Source organism: Mustela lutreola, chromosome 7, assembly GCF_030435805.1.
Source record: "Mustela lutreola isolate mMusLut2 chromosome 7, mMusLut2.pri, whole genome shotgun sequence".
Classification (NCBI taxonomy): domain Eukaryota; kingdom Metazoa; phylum Chordata; class Mammalia; order Carnivora; family Mustelidae; genus Mustela; species Mustela lutreola.
In genome coordinates, this window is record NC_081296.1 from 52,511,548 (window position 1) to 52,528,334 (window position 16,787).

The following is a 16,787-nucleotide window of genomic DNA, read 5'->3' on the forward strand; positions in this document are numbered from 1 at the left end:
ATTAGAAAATATCATTTACAATAGACTAAAAAATCTGAAATACTTAAAAGATAACACTTACGAAAGACTATACAAGACCGGTACCATGAATGCTTGGGAATGGGTGGAAGGTGGAGACTACAAAAGGGTACAAGGAAACTTCTGTGGGTAATGACTGAGATAATGGTTTCACAGGTACATACATAAGCCCAAATCTATCATATTGTATACTTTAATATTTGTAGCTTATTATGTCAATTCTATCTCAACAGAGCTTTAAAAATTGAAACCATGTAAGTACCAGATGAAAACATTAGTGAATTCTTTTATAATTTGGGGATACAGGAAAACTGTCCTAACAACGACAAGAAGCCACAAATTCTAGAAACAATAAAGATGATAAATTTGATACAAAAATCTTTTTTTAAAAAAAGATTTCATTTATTTATTTGACAGACAGAGATCACAAGTAGGCAGAGAGGCAGGGGGGTGGGGTGGGGGAAATGCAGGCTTCCTGCTGAGCAGAGATTCCGATGCGGGACTCGATCCCAGGACTCTGAGATCATGACCTGAGGGGAAGGCAGAGGCTTAACCCACTGAGCCACCCAGGTGCCCAGATACAAAAATCTTTCACATGGCCAACACACACACACACACACACACACACACACACAAATGAGTAAAAATAGAAATGACAACCTGGAAAAAATATCTGCCAACAAAATCACAGACAAAAGGTTAATATCCCCAACATATAAAAGACTCCTAAGAATGAAAAGATCCATCACCCCGTAGAAAAATGGGTTAGAAATATGAATAAACAATACAGAGAGAAAAAAATACAAGAAACTTTTAACCATATAAAAAGATGATCAACTTTGTCTATAGCAGAAATACAAATTAAACTATATTGCGGTCCATTTCTATCTATCAAATTGGCAAAAATCGAAATGCTTGATTATATATCATGTTGGAGAACTTGTAGGAAAACAGGTACACTAATACCCTGTTAGTGGAGATTCAAAATGGCACAGTTCCTAATGAGGGAAATTTGATACTCTCTAGCGAAATAACGAAAGCATATACCTTTTGGTCCAGATATTTCATTTCTAAGAATCTAGCGTAAAGGCATACTGGCAAAAATATAAAGAGTTGTATGCTCAAGTGGTTTCACCAGGGTACTATTTGTAAGAGAACAATTGAAAATAACTGAAATGTCCATCAATAGGGAATTGGTTGAAGATGATTAGTCTGCACAACACAATACAGATGTAAAGAGAAATAAAAATTATGTATAGATTCCTATGGAGTGGTCTGAAGGATACAATGTTGTCTGAAAACTGCAAGGTAGAAAAAAATGTATATTGTATGTTACTATTTATCTAAGAGGTGATATGAATGGCTATACACTAACATTTTTTCCAAAAAAGGAGAAGCTATTTAAAACTAAAAGCATATCTAGATGGAAAGGAAAGGAAATAGAGTAGAGGAGACAGGATTTGTTTTGTGGATTTGAATTTGGAATCCTCTAACTATTTTATAAAACAAAATTCAATTAAAAATAAAGGAATTCCACCACTTGAAAACAAAATGAAGCAAATGCACCTCACTATATGGAACCAGTGGCATAACCACATAGAAGAGAACAATTCTAACTTACTCTTGTAAGTAATCACAGTGTTTATTCCTTTGTTATTTTTCCCCCTTCGTTATTTTGAAACTGTTGAGTGTGTAATATGGGGTAAAGCAAATGAGTAATTATGTTGTTGTTTAAACTGGGACCTTTGGCATTAGAGAAAGGAGAGACATATGTAGGATAAATGAGGTTGAAGAAAAATCCTGTAGGGTAAAATCTGAATTAGATGTATCAGTCTGAACTTAGAATTTATCTGAATTGAGATGGATTCATACTGATACCTACAATTCAAACAGACACACACACACAAAATATCTATATATTCCCTAGTGTGTTCAATAAAAAAAGCCCAGAAACAATTACCAACCCAATAATAATGAACGCCCCTAGTACCCAGATCATGGTCTCTTACTACCAATTTCCTCTACAGGAACCAAAGTTCATTGATTTAACATTCAATAATCAGTCATTCAATGACTGACTCCAAGCATGGGAGAGGCAATGTGTAAGATGTAACTTCTTACTGGCCTAGCATCATACTAGCAAGAAACATGTCATAAGGATCTGACATGTCAAGTTGAAGGGGCTGCCACCAGCCAATAATAAGACCACTTGAACAATAAGAATAACTATCAATGTATCAAAAAACATCAAACAAGTTTACTCTATAAGTTTATGAAGATACCAAAAAAAAATCCAAAACCAAGAAAAACCCTAAAAACCAAAAAACCCTAACCGATCATCTATGGAGGACTGTAGGAAACAAATTATTTGGAAAATGATAAATAAAGAGAAAGAATCAAACTTTATCCTGCCTTTTCATTATGAACTCCACCCCAGGATGCACACCTCAGAATCGCGGTTGAATAGTAATTTCTTTTTATAGAACTATTTCAGTTAACAAATAAAGAAGGAAATGATAAAACATCACTGTTTTATAACTCCTAATGAATTAATCAATCTTGGCAATGATCAAAGGGTGCCATCATCATAAGAAGAGAAATAAGGCTCTATATGCCTCTTGAAGGAAGCACACCTTATCTATGAAATATTCTTTCTTCTAAATTATGGCAGAATATATATAACATAAAATTTACCATCTCAGCTATTTTTAAGAGTACAATTCAGTAGTGTTAAGTGTACTCATACTGTTGTGTAACCCATCTCTGGAACTTTTTCATTTGGTAAAAATGAAATTCTATACCCAGTAAACAACAACTCCCCATTGTTCCCTTCCCCTAGTCCCTGACAACCACTTTCTACTTTCTATCTCCATGAATCAGACTACTTTAGGTACCTCATGTAAGTGGAATCATAGAGTATTTGTCCTTTTGTGACTGGCTTATTTCACTTATCCTAATGTGTTCACGGTTCATCAACATTGGAGTATATGTAGAATTTCCTTCTTTTTTAAGCTGAGTAATATTCCACTGTATGTATATACCACTATTTGTTTATCTATCCATCTGTCCATGGACACTTGGGTTGTCTCCACCTTTTGGCTATTGTGAATAACGCTGCTATAAACATGCGTATACAAATATGTTTCAAGACCCTGCTTTCAAAAAGAAGCAAACCTGGGTCTGATCAAGTTTCTATATCTAACTACCTATTCATATTTACAGAAAATAAAGGGGACCAAAAAAATAGATCAAATACCACCACTGGATAAACAACCAGCAAAAACAGACCTTTCTTTAACAGATAAAGTAGAATGGGGGTAAAAAAAAAGGACGGCGGGCAAATCAATAAATTAAAACAGACCTATTAATCAACTGAAAAAATGAATACTATTTAGATCTTGATTTGTACAAATCAAGTATAAAAGTTATAGTTAAAAATCAGGGAAACATGAACACTAGTTGAATATTTCATATGAAGAGAAGGTTAACAATTGTGTAAGTTATGATAATGACACTGTGATAATGTCTAAAAAGAATCTGTACCCTTTCGACACACACTGATTTATTTAAGAATGAAACAACGTATCTTGCTCTGCTTCAAAATAATCCAAGAGGTGGGGCTAGAGACTATGTGGGGGGACTGGCAGGTCTAGAATGAAATGCAAATGGCCAGGATTTGATAATTACTGATAATCATGTATTATTCTATTAGTTCGAAATTTTCCATAATGAAAGTTTAAAATAAAATACAACTTTGATTTATTAATTTCCAAACTGTTCCATGAGGAAACTACCATTATTTTGGTTCTTTCTGTTTTAAAGAAAAGTCGTAAACCTATGGGAAAAACAACAGCCCTGAAAAACAGTTACAATCAAAAGGATTAGTTACTATGGAAATTATTTTTTAAATTCCTATTATCACATTTTAGTTCATTTAACCTAAAACACTGTTTAATAAGGAAATACTCAATGTAAAATAATAAATGAGAACCAAATGGGCAAATAATTACACCCAAATTATTATCTTGTTCTTGGGGTGTTTTCGACTATTTGCTTTTTGTCTAAAGATAAAATATTGAGGGGAAAAACAATACTAAACCAAAATAAAACAAAAATAACCCTTAAGCTTTGATTCTAGGTAAACTGAATTCTACATTTATAAACAAAAACTGAACTTAGTACCTTTTCTTAACCCTTAAGTTAGCACTGTTACTAAGAATCAGAACTATAAATTCAATTTAAAGATTTAAATAAAAAGCTTTCTAGAAATATAATTATTTTAATATGAGCTCTTACCTCAAAATGTGAGAACTATATAACTAACAAGTTTATAGAAGGAAAGGTGGTAAGACAGGGAGAAGCTAGTTTTATTTTTTATTTTTTAAAGATTTTATTTATTTGGGCATCTGCCTTCGGCTCGGGTCATGATCTCAGGGTCCTGGGATCGAGCCCCGCGTCGGGCTCTCTGCTCAGCGGGGAGCCTGCATCCCTTCCTCTCTCTCTGCCTGCCTCTCTGCCTACTTGTGATCTCTCTCTCTTTCTCTCTGTGTCAAATAAATAAATAAAATCTTTAAAAAAAAAAAAAGATTTTATTTATTTGACAGACAGAGATCACAAGCAGGCAGAGGCAGGCAGAGAGAGGAGGAAGCAGGCTCCCCGCTGAGCAGAGAGCCCGATGTGGGGCTCGATCCCAGGACCCTGAGACCATGACCCGAACCGAAGGCAGAGGCTTTAACCCACTGAGCCACCCAGGCACCCCGAGAAGCTAGTTTTAAAAATCAGAATTATTATACCCCTTAGTTTCAGATGTTGAGAATTAAATGGAATTTAACAGTTAGACATTCAAAAATATAAAAATATTTTAATTCTTTTTGATTTACATCTATGTCAAGTATAAAACCCCACCTGAATTTCTGCCTCTTAGTAAAGGCAGTATCTGAAAATGTATACCAATCACAGGAATAGCAGTGTTTAATCCTACCTGAAAAAGATCCAAAAGAGGCTTCCAAGAGAGCATTAAGACTGCTGCTCTGTTGATGGTTTTGGGAATTTCAGAATAAAACAGTGTATTTTCTCTGTTCTCACCAGACATAGCTGTAAGAGAAAATAGTTATTTAAAAATTATTTTCAAATAGCAATCTACTTCAATTACAGTCTAAGTAGGTACATAAATCTTTTTAAAAAAGATTTATTTATCCATTTTTACAGAGAGACAGAGGGCATGAGTGGGGGGGTGGGTAGAGGGAGGAGAGAATCCTCAAGCAGACTCTGCACACAGTGTGTGGAGCTCAACATGTAGCTCAATCCCAGGACCCCAAGATCATGACCTGTGCCGAAATCTACAGCTGGCTGCTTAACCGACTGAGCCACCTAGGTGCCACATAACGCACTCTACAGGAAGGTTAACAAGTAGGAGATGTACATGCCATTTGTCATGAAAATTTTCTTCAATAAAAACCCAGGTTTCACAGATAAACGCTCAGGTTTCATTTCAGATCTTGGTCCCTCTCAAAACAAACATAAAAGTGTTAAGATGATATAAGGACAATTGTCATTTTTAGTTTTTTGAAAATTGTTAAGTCTCTTACAAGTTTGCAATAGATTTATGAAATTTCAAATGGGGTGCTTTGTGGCAACAGCAGATGACTAAGTTTCTTTTTTTTTTTTTTTCCAGAAGCTTTTAAACTACTTATTTAGAAGTATATATAGGTCTAACTGAATTCTAATTTTTCTTCATTATAAATGTCCTATAACCATAGTCTGAAATAAATTTCAGCTGAAAGTATATTCATTAAAACAATAAAAAATTCTGGTATGTGATTTGCTAAAAAATCTCTTTGTCCTTTATTGGCGAAGGGGTGAAGTAAATAGGCCTGTACTAAGTAGAAACCAGGCCTATTCTATGAAATCATGCAGTAATTGAATGTGAATATCACAGCAGTGTAGAGTGAGCTACATAAAGAGAAGTAATACAAACTATGATTATGAAGATGTGAACCAAAGAAAACTTGAAGTAAAACAAAGCCCTTCTTCAATAAAAGGTGCTAGAATGGTATGATTTCCCAAAAAACTAGGGAAAGGTGAAGGAAGGAGAAAATAAATCACAAAGGAAGAACAAGAAACTCTCTTGGATAGAACTGATCTTCAGCATAGTGTTTCTGATAATGGCAGAGAAGGTAGTCTGTGGAAGGGCATGGTAACTTCCATGTTAGCCCTTGCAGAGGCTGGGGATGAGCCCCCAAATATTCACATCTTCCTTTATTTTCCTAAACTGTTCTTAAACTTTCTTAGTTTGTATTGCCTTTGGAGTAAAAGTTAGATATGAGCTGGAATGCACTTTAGCATTTGCCTTTGTCTTAAATCTATTCTGTACATTCCAGAGTTACTGTGTTATAGAATTGTCAGGACTGCAGTCACCTATCTATACCACTCATAATTTAACAAAATGTGAACATATCCTCCTTAAGCCTTGTCCTTCTAAGAATCCTCAGTCCTCAAATATGAAAAAACTGATTCTCATCTATTTTTCAAATGAGAGCTATTCCCCACAATCATTTTAGTTGCCCCTATTAAAACTGCTCCTTGCTCTATAACATCCTCCCTGGCTCCGTACATGCCCAATAAAAACTTCAAGACATTCTAGGTATGCACACATCAGTTCTATGTACGCACAAAACAAACTTTTCCCATTATTTCTCTCCTGATGACACAATGGAACACACTTTTTGGTGTTCACAATATATGAAAAAATTTTTAAACAAATGGGGTGCCTGGGCAGTCCAGTCAGTTAAGGCCCTGACTGTTGATTTCAGCTCCGATCATGATCTCAGGGTGGTGAGATCAATCCACCCTCAGAGGGGACGCTGCTTCTCTCCTTCTCCCTCTCCCTCTGCCCCTCCCTCTACTCTCACGCTCTTATCGTGCACACACACCTACTCTCTCTTTCAAATAAATCAATAAACCTTAAAAAAATATTTTTGAACAATGGATTTATAGAAAGTATTAACTTCAGAGGAATAGAAAAGATTTGAACAAATGAAAAGGCATACCACTATCTTGAAAAGTTCAATATTTTGAAGATTGTCAACTTTCCCTAACTTCTCCAATAAATACAATGTAATCCTACAACAGTATAACTAACATCAGGAGAAAGAAGCTATACAAGCTAATTTTAAGTTCTCATAGAAAAACAACCAAACAAAAATAATCAAGAAAAATGTGATGAAAGGTAACTAGTGCTATCAAGTAGTAAAACATACAGAGTAAGGGTAACAGAAGTAGCAGCAGCACAGTATAAGTACTTCATTTAATAGAGCAATGGAGGGGCGCCTGGGTGGCTCAGTGGGTTAAAGCCTCTGCCTTCGGCTCAGGTCATGATCCCAGGGTCCTGCTTCCTCCTCTCTCTGCCTACCTCTCTGCCTACTTGTAATCTCTGTCTGTCAAATAAATAAATAAAATCTTTAAAAAAAGAGAGAAATATATACAAATGTCTTTTAAACATGTGAACATGCTCAACCTCACTTGAAATTATAGTGATTAACCTTGTTGGAAGGATAATTTCGCAGTATGAACCAAAATTCAGAATATACACACCTTTTATCTCAGCAGTTCCACTCTTTGGAATTAGTCCTATACGTAAATTCACAAATTCAAAATGATCCAATACAGTGCTATTTATCGCCTCATCTTTTGCAACAGGATAACAGAAAAACCTAAATGCCCCTTATTAGAGGCATCGTTAAGTAAATATGGCACAATTATATAATGGAATAATCTAAGTGGTTAAGAAAGTGCATCTGTAATTACCGACATGGACTAATGCAGAGTATTCCTAAAAACATACGTATGTAGATGAATGAAATAACTTCGGAAGAAAGGAATAAACCTATTTTTAAAAATGTAATAAACAAAGGGCACCTGGGTGCCTTAGTTGGTTAAGAGGCCAACTCTTGATTCTGGCTCTGGTCATGATCTCAGGGTTGTGAGACTGAGTTCGTCCTTGAGTCTGGACAGGCTCAACGTGGAGTCTTCTTGTCCCTCTCCCTCCCCTTCCGCCCTTCCCCCTGCTCACGCTCCCTTGCATGCTCTCTTGCACAGTGAGCTCTTTCTCTCTAAAATAAATAAACAAAATCTTTAGGAAAAATTTAATAAAGAAAGAACTAAGTCAGTGGCATAATATATTTAATTTAGACAGATCTTAAACCTGGAGTGAATAGGCTCAGGAAAAAGACACCCAAACCAACCTTGGTTGAAAAAAATGAGAACAGCAATGGTCGAGAGTGATTTTATTGTTTGTGTTCTTCATCTGACCGTTGCTAAGGAAAGGTGTTTTGTTCCTTTAAGGGAACATCACTGATTCATTATTTATTCCCCAAAATTGGGAGTGCCAATTGTATCTAGATTTTGAAATAAGAAAGCATTTCCTCAAAGAAACTATAACCTCATACTCACCAAGGTAATATATCCTGTCTGAATGAGGCCCATCTGGATCATTCCTCTTCACAAACATAAAATCATGTGGTGCCTTAGCCATCATGTACCCATGGTATTTTCTGGTATCAGCAAGGAGCTTTTTAAGCTGACTCCAGGAATATCGCTCGACGTAAAATGGCTCCAATTTAGGCTGATCCTGTGATTCAATATTCTCCTCACAATCTGCAGTTTCAAAGATCTCAACACCCAGCTGTTCTGTTTCCATCGCTGCTGCCATGTTGCATTTTCCTAGAAAAATAAGGCACATGAAGTTGTTCACAGGTCTGCCTTCTTTTATATTAATGGGCATGACAGTCTGATAGTGCTTCCCCCACCAAAGGGGCAAGAAAAAAAAATGTTCTTCAGCACAGTTGCAATAAAACCTAATAAGAAAAGTAATAGCTCTTGGGGCGCCTGGGTGGCTCAGTGGGTTAAGCCGCTGCCTTCGGCTCAGGTCATGATCTCAGGGTCCTGGGATCGAGTCCCGCATCAGGCTCTCTGCTCAGCAGGGAGCCTGCTTCCTCCTCTCTCTCTCTGTCTGCCTCTCTGCCTACTTGTGATCTCTCTCTGTCGAATAAATAAATAAAATCTTTAAAAAAAAAAAAAAAAAAAAAAAAAAAAAAGTAATAGCTCCACCTTCTCTGTGTTCAGTTTAAAAAGGAGATTTTTTTTTTTTTTAATTGAGGTCATGTCTATTTCACTGTGACTATAAATCCCTTTAGGAACTTTTATAAAAGGCTGTCCTTACATATCTCTTGCCAAAAATTCCTTTTTTCTTTCCCACACTGGAAAGAAACAGGCCATATGCCAGTTGGCTGCTATGCTCCATCCAAGAGCATGCCAATAGTGAATCTAAATGCGCTCAAGGAGTGAAGTGTTTTTGCACTTAAAAAAGTAACACGTTTGATAAATGTTGACTTCAGTTACAGAAATAATCACAAGCAATTAGAACAGTAATAAAATTGCAGCAAACAATGAACTTGTAATAAGCTTCCCAGGGCACTTACCAAGATAATATAAATACTGTTTCTGTTTAAGTGGAACTCCAAACAACAAAAGATATAACTGCGTAATACATTTTTCTTTGGTTTCTGCTCTTGCTAGATATCACTATCTTTTGACTACTTTTGGTAACTATAAATAATTTATTTAACTACTATTGCAAATTATATAACTTTTAATTTCACGATTAAATGGGAGAAAAAAGATACTATCTTCAAACAGCTTTAATTGGGTGAAGTTTATGCAAAAAGCATTTAATGTTTGGGGTGCCTGGGTGGCTCAGTGGGTTAAAGCCTCTGCCTTCAGCTCAGGTCATGATCCCAGGGTCCTGGGACTGAGCCCAGCATCGGGCTCTCTGCTCCGCAGGGTGCCTGCTTCCTCCTCTCTTTCTCTGCCTCTCCTCCTACTTGTGATCTGTCTGTCAAATAAATAAATAAAATCTTAAAAAAAAAAAAAAAAAGCATTTAATGTTTGTACTACTGATATCTGATAAAAATCTGAACCCAATTTCCCAGTTCAACCCCAAAACAGTGTCAATATTTCATCTACTAATGATATTTCTTGTCACTTTACAAATTCAGAAAAGGATGTATTTTCTTTTGTCTATTTCAATATTTAAACAACATTTCAGCATTTAAAGCAGCGATGTATCAGAAAAAATAAAAAGCACTCTTATGACAAGACACTGTGTGAGATTCTGAAATGCGTTATTTGTGAAACTACCAAAAAGAAGCAACACAAACAAAAATTCTGAAGCAATCTGTGGATTTGGGAGAGAAACAGGTTACATTTATGTAACTACCTCTAGAACAATAATCAATGCATGGTTGTATATTTAATATGATGTCATTTTTTAAAGCTCAATTTCCCAGGTTAACAAGAGTCCACAGTAACTACCAACCACAGAGAAAGAGTAATTAGCAGGTGGGGGTTGCGAATTAAGTCCACCAGGCAAGCACTATGGCATGCAAAATGAACTGAACTGTGTGACTAGGACAGTGTCTTTTTTTATGCTACAGTGAATCATACTATCAGTTTCAATGTAACAGTAGCAAAAGTGACCAGAAAACCCATTCAAGAATTATATTAGGTATCCAACCTGTAACATTACTATAATTGGGCATTTATCTCCAAGGACCAAAATCCAAATAGCTCAGCAGAGAAAAAGTCATTTGGCTCAACTGCTACTTAGCACACTGATAGTAAGTGGCAGTATAGGACATGGGGACCTGCCCATCTAAAAGCCAATGGGAGGCCTACTTGCTATCAAATATGTCAGTGGATCTAGTTTGATTTCTAACAGAATTAGAGACAACTGAGAGAAAAAGCTATGCAAGCCATACTCATTATCCTCACCTCCCTATTTGTTAAATTTGGAACTTCATGTCCAAACCACTGCTCACAAGAATAAGGCTACGGAATATAACCAGGAAGCTCGGCAGGCAGATTTCACAAGGCTTACTGCCCAGCTTCCTGAGTCACCATCAACTGGACATCTCTCCCATGTGAAAACTGCATTAGCTCGTACTCAATAATAGCCAATTACCTGCTCTCCCTAAACGGTACTAGGTCTTTGGACTATTTCTGTCTCTCTCCACACATACATATAAAATTTAACGGTTCAAATGACATTCTACTATTCTACTTATAGTAAATGAATATTCCACGTTTTCTAGGATATTTTAGTAATTTACACAAATGTGTAACAAAATCATTTAAGTTCCAGGATTTCCATAGCACCACATATTCAAATACATTAACAAAGTTCTAATTTCAAAAATTAGAAGAGAATCAGCATACATTTTCAGCACAGTGCATGTGTCACTGCCCCACCTACCTCTTCACTTAAGGCCCTTCCCTCGTGCCTACCTGATTGTATTTTCATCTGCTCAGATCTCTTCCACATTCAAAGAGACCTTTTTTCAAGTGACTCAACTTCAAGCACAGATCCCTCTGCTCATCTTGCTCTCTTCTCACAGGAGTCTTTCCTTTTCTCACCATCCAATCCTGCTCACCAGGATAATGAAATAAGATATAAGGCTGTTGATCATTATTGAAATGGATCATATGAGGCCAAAAAGAGTAAATCTAAAGTCCCAAATAGATATTAACACTAGTATAGAAATATTCTTCTTGGTGTAATATATAATGCCTGAATTATTTTGTATCTGTACTTTAGATTATTAAAATTATATATTTTTTAAATCCCAGAAATGTATACCCTAAATTTACTCAAAAGGATATCCTGACAATAGTGTAAATCCTGACATCCAGACGTACATTAAAAGGAAAATTACAGAACTTTACAAAGTATAAAAGGCACACAAATGTGAGGTTACTCAGGTGGGTACTGCAAATCCTCAAAAATGACAGATGATTGATTACTAACATTTATTTCTGTGTGCTTGGTCCTGTTCCTGCTTTTACATTAGTAATACATTTGTATTATTTTACATAATACATATTGAGCTGGTTGGAGACAGAGTATACTCAAGAGAACAATCAAAAGGAACTATAAAACAAGCCATTTTCACGGAAAGGAAATTAACTTGCATTTAATAATTTTTTTCCTAAGACCAAGAATGTGCTATCCATTTTAAGTGCATCCCACTTTTGCTCCTCTCCTTTTTAGCTGTAGTCTGAAAATAATTGAATTAGGTAACTTTTCCATAAAAGGAAGCATTAAGTTGTTGGAATTCTGGCTTAGTAAAAGAAAAAAAAAGGGGGGGGGTCTGTGATTACACTTGTTACTTCGATATCAGCTTTAATTCTGGGCTCTCATAGCCCAAGTAGGTGATGGAGAGAGATGTGGAGAGAAAAGCTCAGGGGCAAATGGAGGGAAGACAGTGGTTATGCTAATAACAACGCTACGATGTCAAGATACTGTCCCATGCACTAAGCCCCTCACTCAGAGAAGACCATCTTGGTTACAGGATAGCTTCAGAACTCCCAAATCTGGACATACTCAACTGCCATTCTTATTTTTAATCCAAGAGCCAAGCAGTCATTCAGTTGGAACACCCCACGCCTCACTGAAGCCTAGCTATTTCACTCTTCAGGGTCCATAGCTAGTTGAGAGGTTCATTATCACTAACTGGGGCAAAGATCTTGAAAGCTATGAATGGGGAAGAAGAGGATAGGTCTAACAGAGAATGTTGAGAATGAGGGGAGGCCAAGTCTTAGAAGTCTCAGGAGAAGTGTGTGTGGGGAAAGGTGGGGTGGGAGAAAGAAATGTATCTATCCTGCCCCCCCCGGGGGGGGGTAGAATGAGAAGGGGCCGGTGAGCAGGGAGGGAATCGACCTAGAGTAAGGCAGGAGGAAGGAAAAGAACACCGGCTGGGAAATCAGAAAAATCTCAGTCCGAATCCGATCCGCCACAGTCGAACTTGAGGCAGATCCCTTCTGCTCTGCGGGCTTCCGATTCCTCATCTGCAAGCCCGGGCAATACCCGGCTCCCAACCCCAGCGAGGCTCAATTAACATAACGGACGTGGAAGTCCGGAGGCCAGCACCCAGCGCTCAGGGGGCGCCCAGTGAACGTTGGTGGACTCGGAATCTCGGAGCCTCGGCTTCCTCTTCCGGCAAGCGGAGGCCCCGCCACCAGCTCGGACCCGCGCAGGGCGGCGCGCCGGGTAAACCGCAGAGCGGGCTAACCCGGAGAGCGCGCCGGGCGGCTCCTCCGTGAGGCGGAGCGGGGCGGCCGGGCTGGGGCCCAGGCCTCGCGGGCGAAGGGGAAGGAGAGGGGGCGGATACTGCACCTTCCCCCCCGGCCCCGCCCGGAGCGTCCCGACGCGTGCTACGGAGCGGGCCTGCGCCGCTTCATGCCGCGCCGCCTCCACTCCCGACCCCGCTGCGGCGGCTTCCTCGGCGACCGAGCCGGTGGTAACCCAGGCGCAGAACACGGCACTTAAAGGCGGCGGCAGCGGCGGCGGCGGCGGCGGCGGCGGCTGCGCTCCGGCACTTCCGGTTCCTCGCGCCCCGCCCTCCGACCAGCCAAGGCTCGGCGGGGCCAAGAAGGGCGCCGCTCCCTGCTGAGTGGGGTGCTTTGCCACAGTGCAGTCTAGTGGCCGGAGGAACGAACCGGGCGCGGGGCAGGGACAGCAGCGGTGGGGGACCGGTGAAATCCAGAAAGAAATAAATAAAATCTTTAAAAAAAAAAAAAAAAAAAAAGGGCGCCTGGGTGGCTCAGTGGGTTAAGCTGCTGCCTTCGGCTCAGGTCATGATCTCAGGGTCCTGGGATCAAGTCCCGCATCGGGCTCTCTGCTCAGCGGGGAGCCTGCTTCGCCCTCTCTCTCTCTCTGCCTGCCTCTCCATCTACTTGTGATTTCTCTCTGTCAAACAAATAAATAAATAAAATCTTTAAAAAAAAAAAGAAATCCAGAAAGAGGCAGAGACTTGCTAGAAATGGCAGGACACACTGTGGCGCGCCTCTACTTAATCTATTTTTTTTTTTTTCATTCAACAAATATATACTGAGTGCCCGCTATGTGCCAGGTAGAGTTGTAGAAGCTGAGATTAGAGCAGGGAGCGAGCCAGAGAAAATCCCTGCCCCTTCATAGAGATGACAGAGCGGACGGACCAAGGCCTTGTGGGGGTCGGGGGGTTGGGAGGAGTTCTAAGCAGCTCACTGCTGTGGTGGAAAGAAACCTCAACTTGGAGTCAGAAAGCTTGGCTCTCATGCTAATTAGTAATCTTTAGCAGGTCACTCAGTCTCTTTGAGCCATGGCTTGTCAGTAGAAGAGACATAACAGATTAGTTATAATTAAGAAAAACCATATGTGTCACAGTAACACATAAAGATGAGGAAAGTGGGGTCTAGGGCAGGGAAGGGAGTGACTTGCTACAATGACAATAAGGGGTAGGTCCATAACCCATAATTTGGTCCTATTTTACACAATGCATTGGCTGATTGGGAAAGTGGCAGGTGTAGAACGGAGGAATGGAAAAGAGGGGCCTCTCCCCTTTTCTATTATTACAAAGAGCAGTATGTCAGAGGTGTGTGTCATTAGAATTTATTATAATGGCACTAATAAAAGATCTATTTGGGTGCCACGTTCCATTCCTCCTTATACAGTTACTCACTTTGAGGCTTTTTTTAGCTGAGCTCCCTTAAAAGTACAGTCATTTTCACTGGGACTCCCTCTGTGAATTTTCTGCAAGTGACCTGCAAGTAGGATTTAAAGCTTTGAATGCACATGCGCATACTAAGAGACTACAACATAATATCCTGCATTTCACTTCCTTCAACCAAGTGTTTGTTGAATCGCTGCCATGTGCTTATCACTGTTCTAAGCACTGGGACTGCAAGAGTGTATAAAGTAGACAAGATTCCTGTGTGCAGGGCGCCTGGGTGGCTCAGTTGGTTGGGCATCTGCCTTCGGCTCAGGTCATGATCCTGGACTTCCAGGGTAGAGTCCCGCATCAGGCTCCCAGCTCCGTGGGGAGTCTGCTTCTCCCTCTGACCTTCTCCTCTCTCATGCTCTCTCTCACTCATTCTCCCTCAAATAAATAAATAAGATCTTTAAAAAAAAAAAAAAAAAGATTCCTGTGTGCAGTTTATGCCCTAGTAAGAGGAAAAAGTCCTCACAAAATGCAACCAAAAAACAACAACAAAAATATATGATTTTATGGATTTAAAAAAAAAAAAACAGTCTCTGGAGAGGTTAAGTCACTTGGCTAATTATGGATTGGTCTAGATCAGATTCCTTGGTTTTCAATTTTATTTTTCTCTCTGGTTGGCTTAAAAAGCCTCAAACCAGAGAAAGCTATAGGGGAATATCTCCAACATGTACCCTGACAACCTTGCATGTATTTACATAGGTCTCAATGGGCCTCGAACCAAAGCTTTTCTGAGTCTTAGAAGAAGGCTTTGTGATCCTCCCAGAACAGCAGAGGATGGGAGGCTTATGAGGATCTTAGGGCACTGTCCCCTGACAGCTTCTCATCTCCTAGGTTCTGAAGAGGTGTGGTCTTTCTGCCCTACCCCCTCAGAACAGAGTTGCAGAATAGAAGAATCACTTGGCTGCCATCTAGAATGGGCTTCTCATCAGCTGGCTATCCCACAACTTACATCTGGCCCCTTCTGTTTCAATATTCTGTTATGATTTGTGGGACCACTGGCCATCAGCACCTTAACGCATTTGTTCTTTCGTTGTATAGTAAGTAATAAACTAACTGAATCTAAGGTAGCTCGTTGTATTTTTACTGGCTGACTCAGTCAGGCCTGGGTCTTGGCAAGCTTGTATGTGTGCTTGAAAAAGCCTACTCAGCTTTTTGGGGCCCTGAGCTCTAGGAACTCTAGGAAAAGGCAAGATGTCTAGCACATGAGGCTGAATAAATAGCATGGCAGTGTTGACACAGATCTGTGCCTTGATAACAAAAGTCATGTTCCAGCCTAATGGATCGCAGGCAGGAAGTGTGAGTAAAACTAGGGTGGCAAGGCCAAGGGAGAACCATTCCTAGGGAATTCTGGTCTGCATCCAGAAGCCATGCCTGTTTGAGGCAATCGGGTCTTGTCCGGGTCTGGGCTTATATTTTAGAGACCCTGACAGTTTTCTCATTAGGCCTCAGCAGAGATCAGCCTAAGTCCTTCTGTGTGTAACACTTCATGATCTTCAAGCAGTGGTACTTTTTCTCTGGGACTCATGTGTAAGAGCATGCACTCCTGGAATCAGCCAGACTTGAGTTCACATCCTGGTTCCTCTCCTTACTGACAGTGATACTGGGCTTTCCTAAGCTTTATTTCTTTCATCTGTAAAATTAGTTTGGTAGGGGTGCCTTGGCAGCTCAGTTGCCTGAGGGGAGCTTGCTTCTCCCTCTCCCACTCCCCCTGCTTATATTCCCTCTTTCACTGTCTCTCTCTATGTCAAATAAAGAAATAAAATCTTTTTTTTTAAAGATTTTATTTCTTTGGGTGCCTGGGTGGCTCAGTGGGTTAAGCCGCTGCCTTCGGCTCAGGTCATGATCTCAGGGTCCTGGGATCAAGTCCCACATCCGGCTCTCTGCTCAGCAGGGAGCCTGCTTCCTCCTCTCTCTCTCTGCCTGCCTCTCTGCCTACTTGTGATCTCCCTCTGTCAAATAAATAAATAAAATCTAAAAAAAAAAATTTATTTCTTTATTTGACAGACGGAGATCACAAGTAGGCAGAGAGGCAGGCAGGCAGAGAGAGAGGAAGGGAAGCAGGTTCCCTGCTGAGCAGAGAGCCCGATGCGGGGCTCCATCCCAGGACCCTGGAATCATGACCTGAGCCGAAGGCAGAGGCTTTAACCCACTGAGCCACCCAGGCACCCCAATAAA

General features: G+C 39.7%; 1 protein-coding gene across 3 annotated transcripts in view; it reads right to left on the reverse strand.

Moving 5' to 3' along the window:
* Nucleotides 1–13,463, reverse strand: part of DPP8 (dipeptidyl peptidase 8) — a 64,883-nt gene extending 51,420 nt beyond the window's left edge. Inside the window, exons 1-4 of one of the 3 annotated variants that reach the window (XM_059180828.1) lie at nt 13,250–13,462; nt 11,362–11,499; nt 8,470–8,739; nt 5,000–5,112 (exon numbers count right to left, since the gene is read on the reverse strand). In XM_059180828.1, the coding sequence (XP_059036811.1) occupies nt 5,000–5,112; nt 8,470–8,739; nt 11,362–11,398 (420 nt within the window). In that variant the 5' untranslated portion in view covers nt 11,399–11,499; nt 13,250–13,462. Of the gene's footprint in view, nt 1–4,999; nt 5,113–8,469; nt 8,740–11,361; nt 11,500–12,793; nt 13,204–13,249 lie in introns of those variants that run through there. The other 2 variants (XM_059180829.1, XM_059180831.1) reach the window with 2 other exon arrangements.
* Between the last annotated feature and the right edge of the window lie 3,324 nt (nt 13,464–16,787).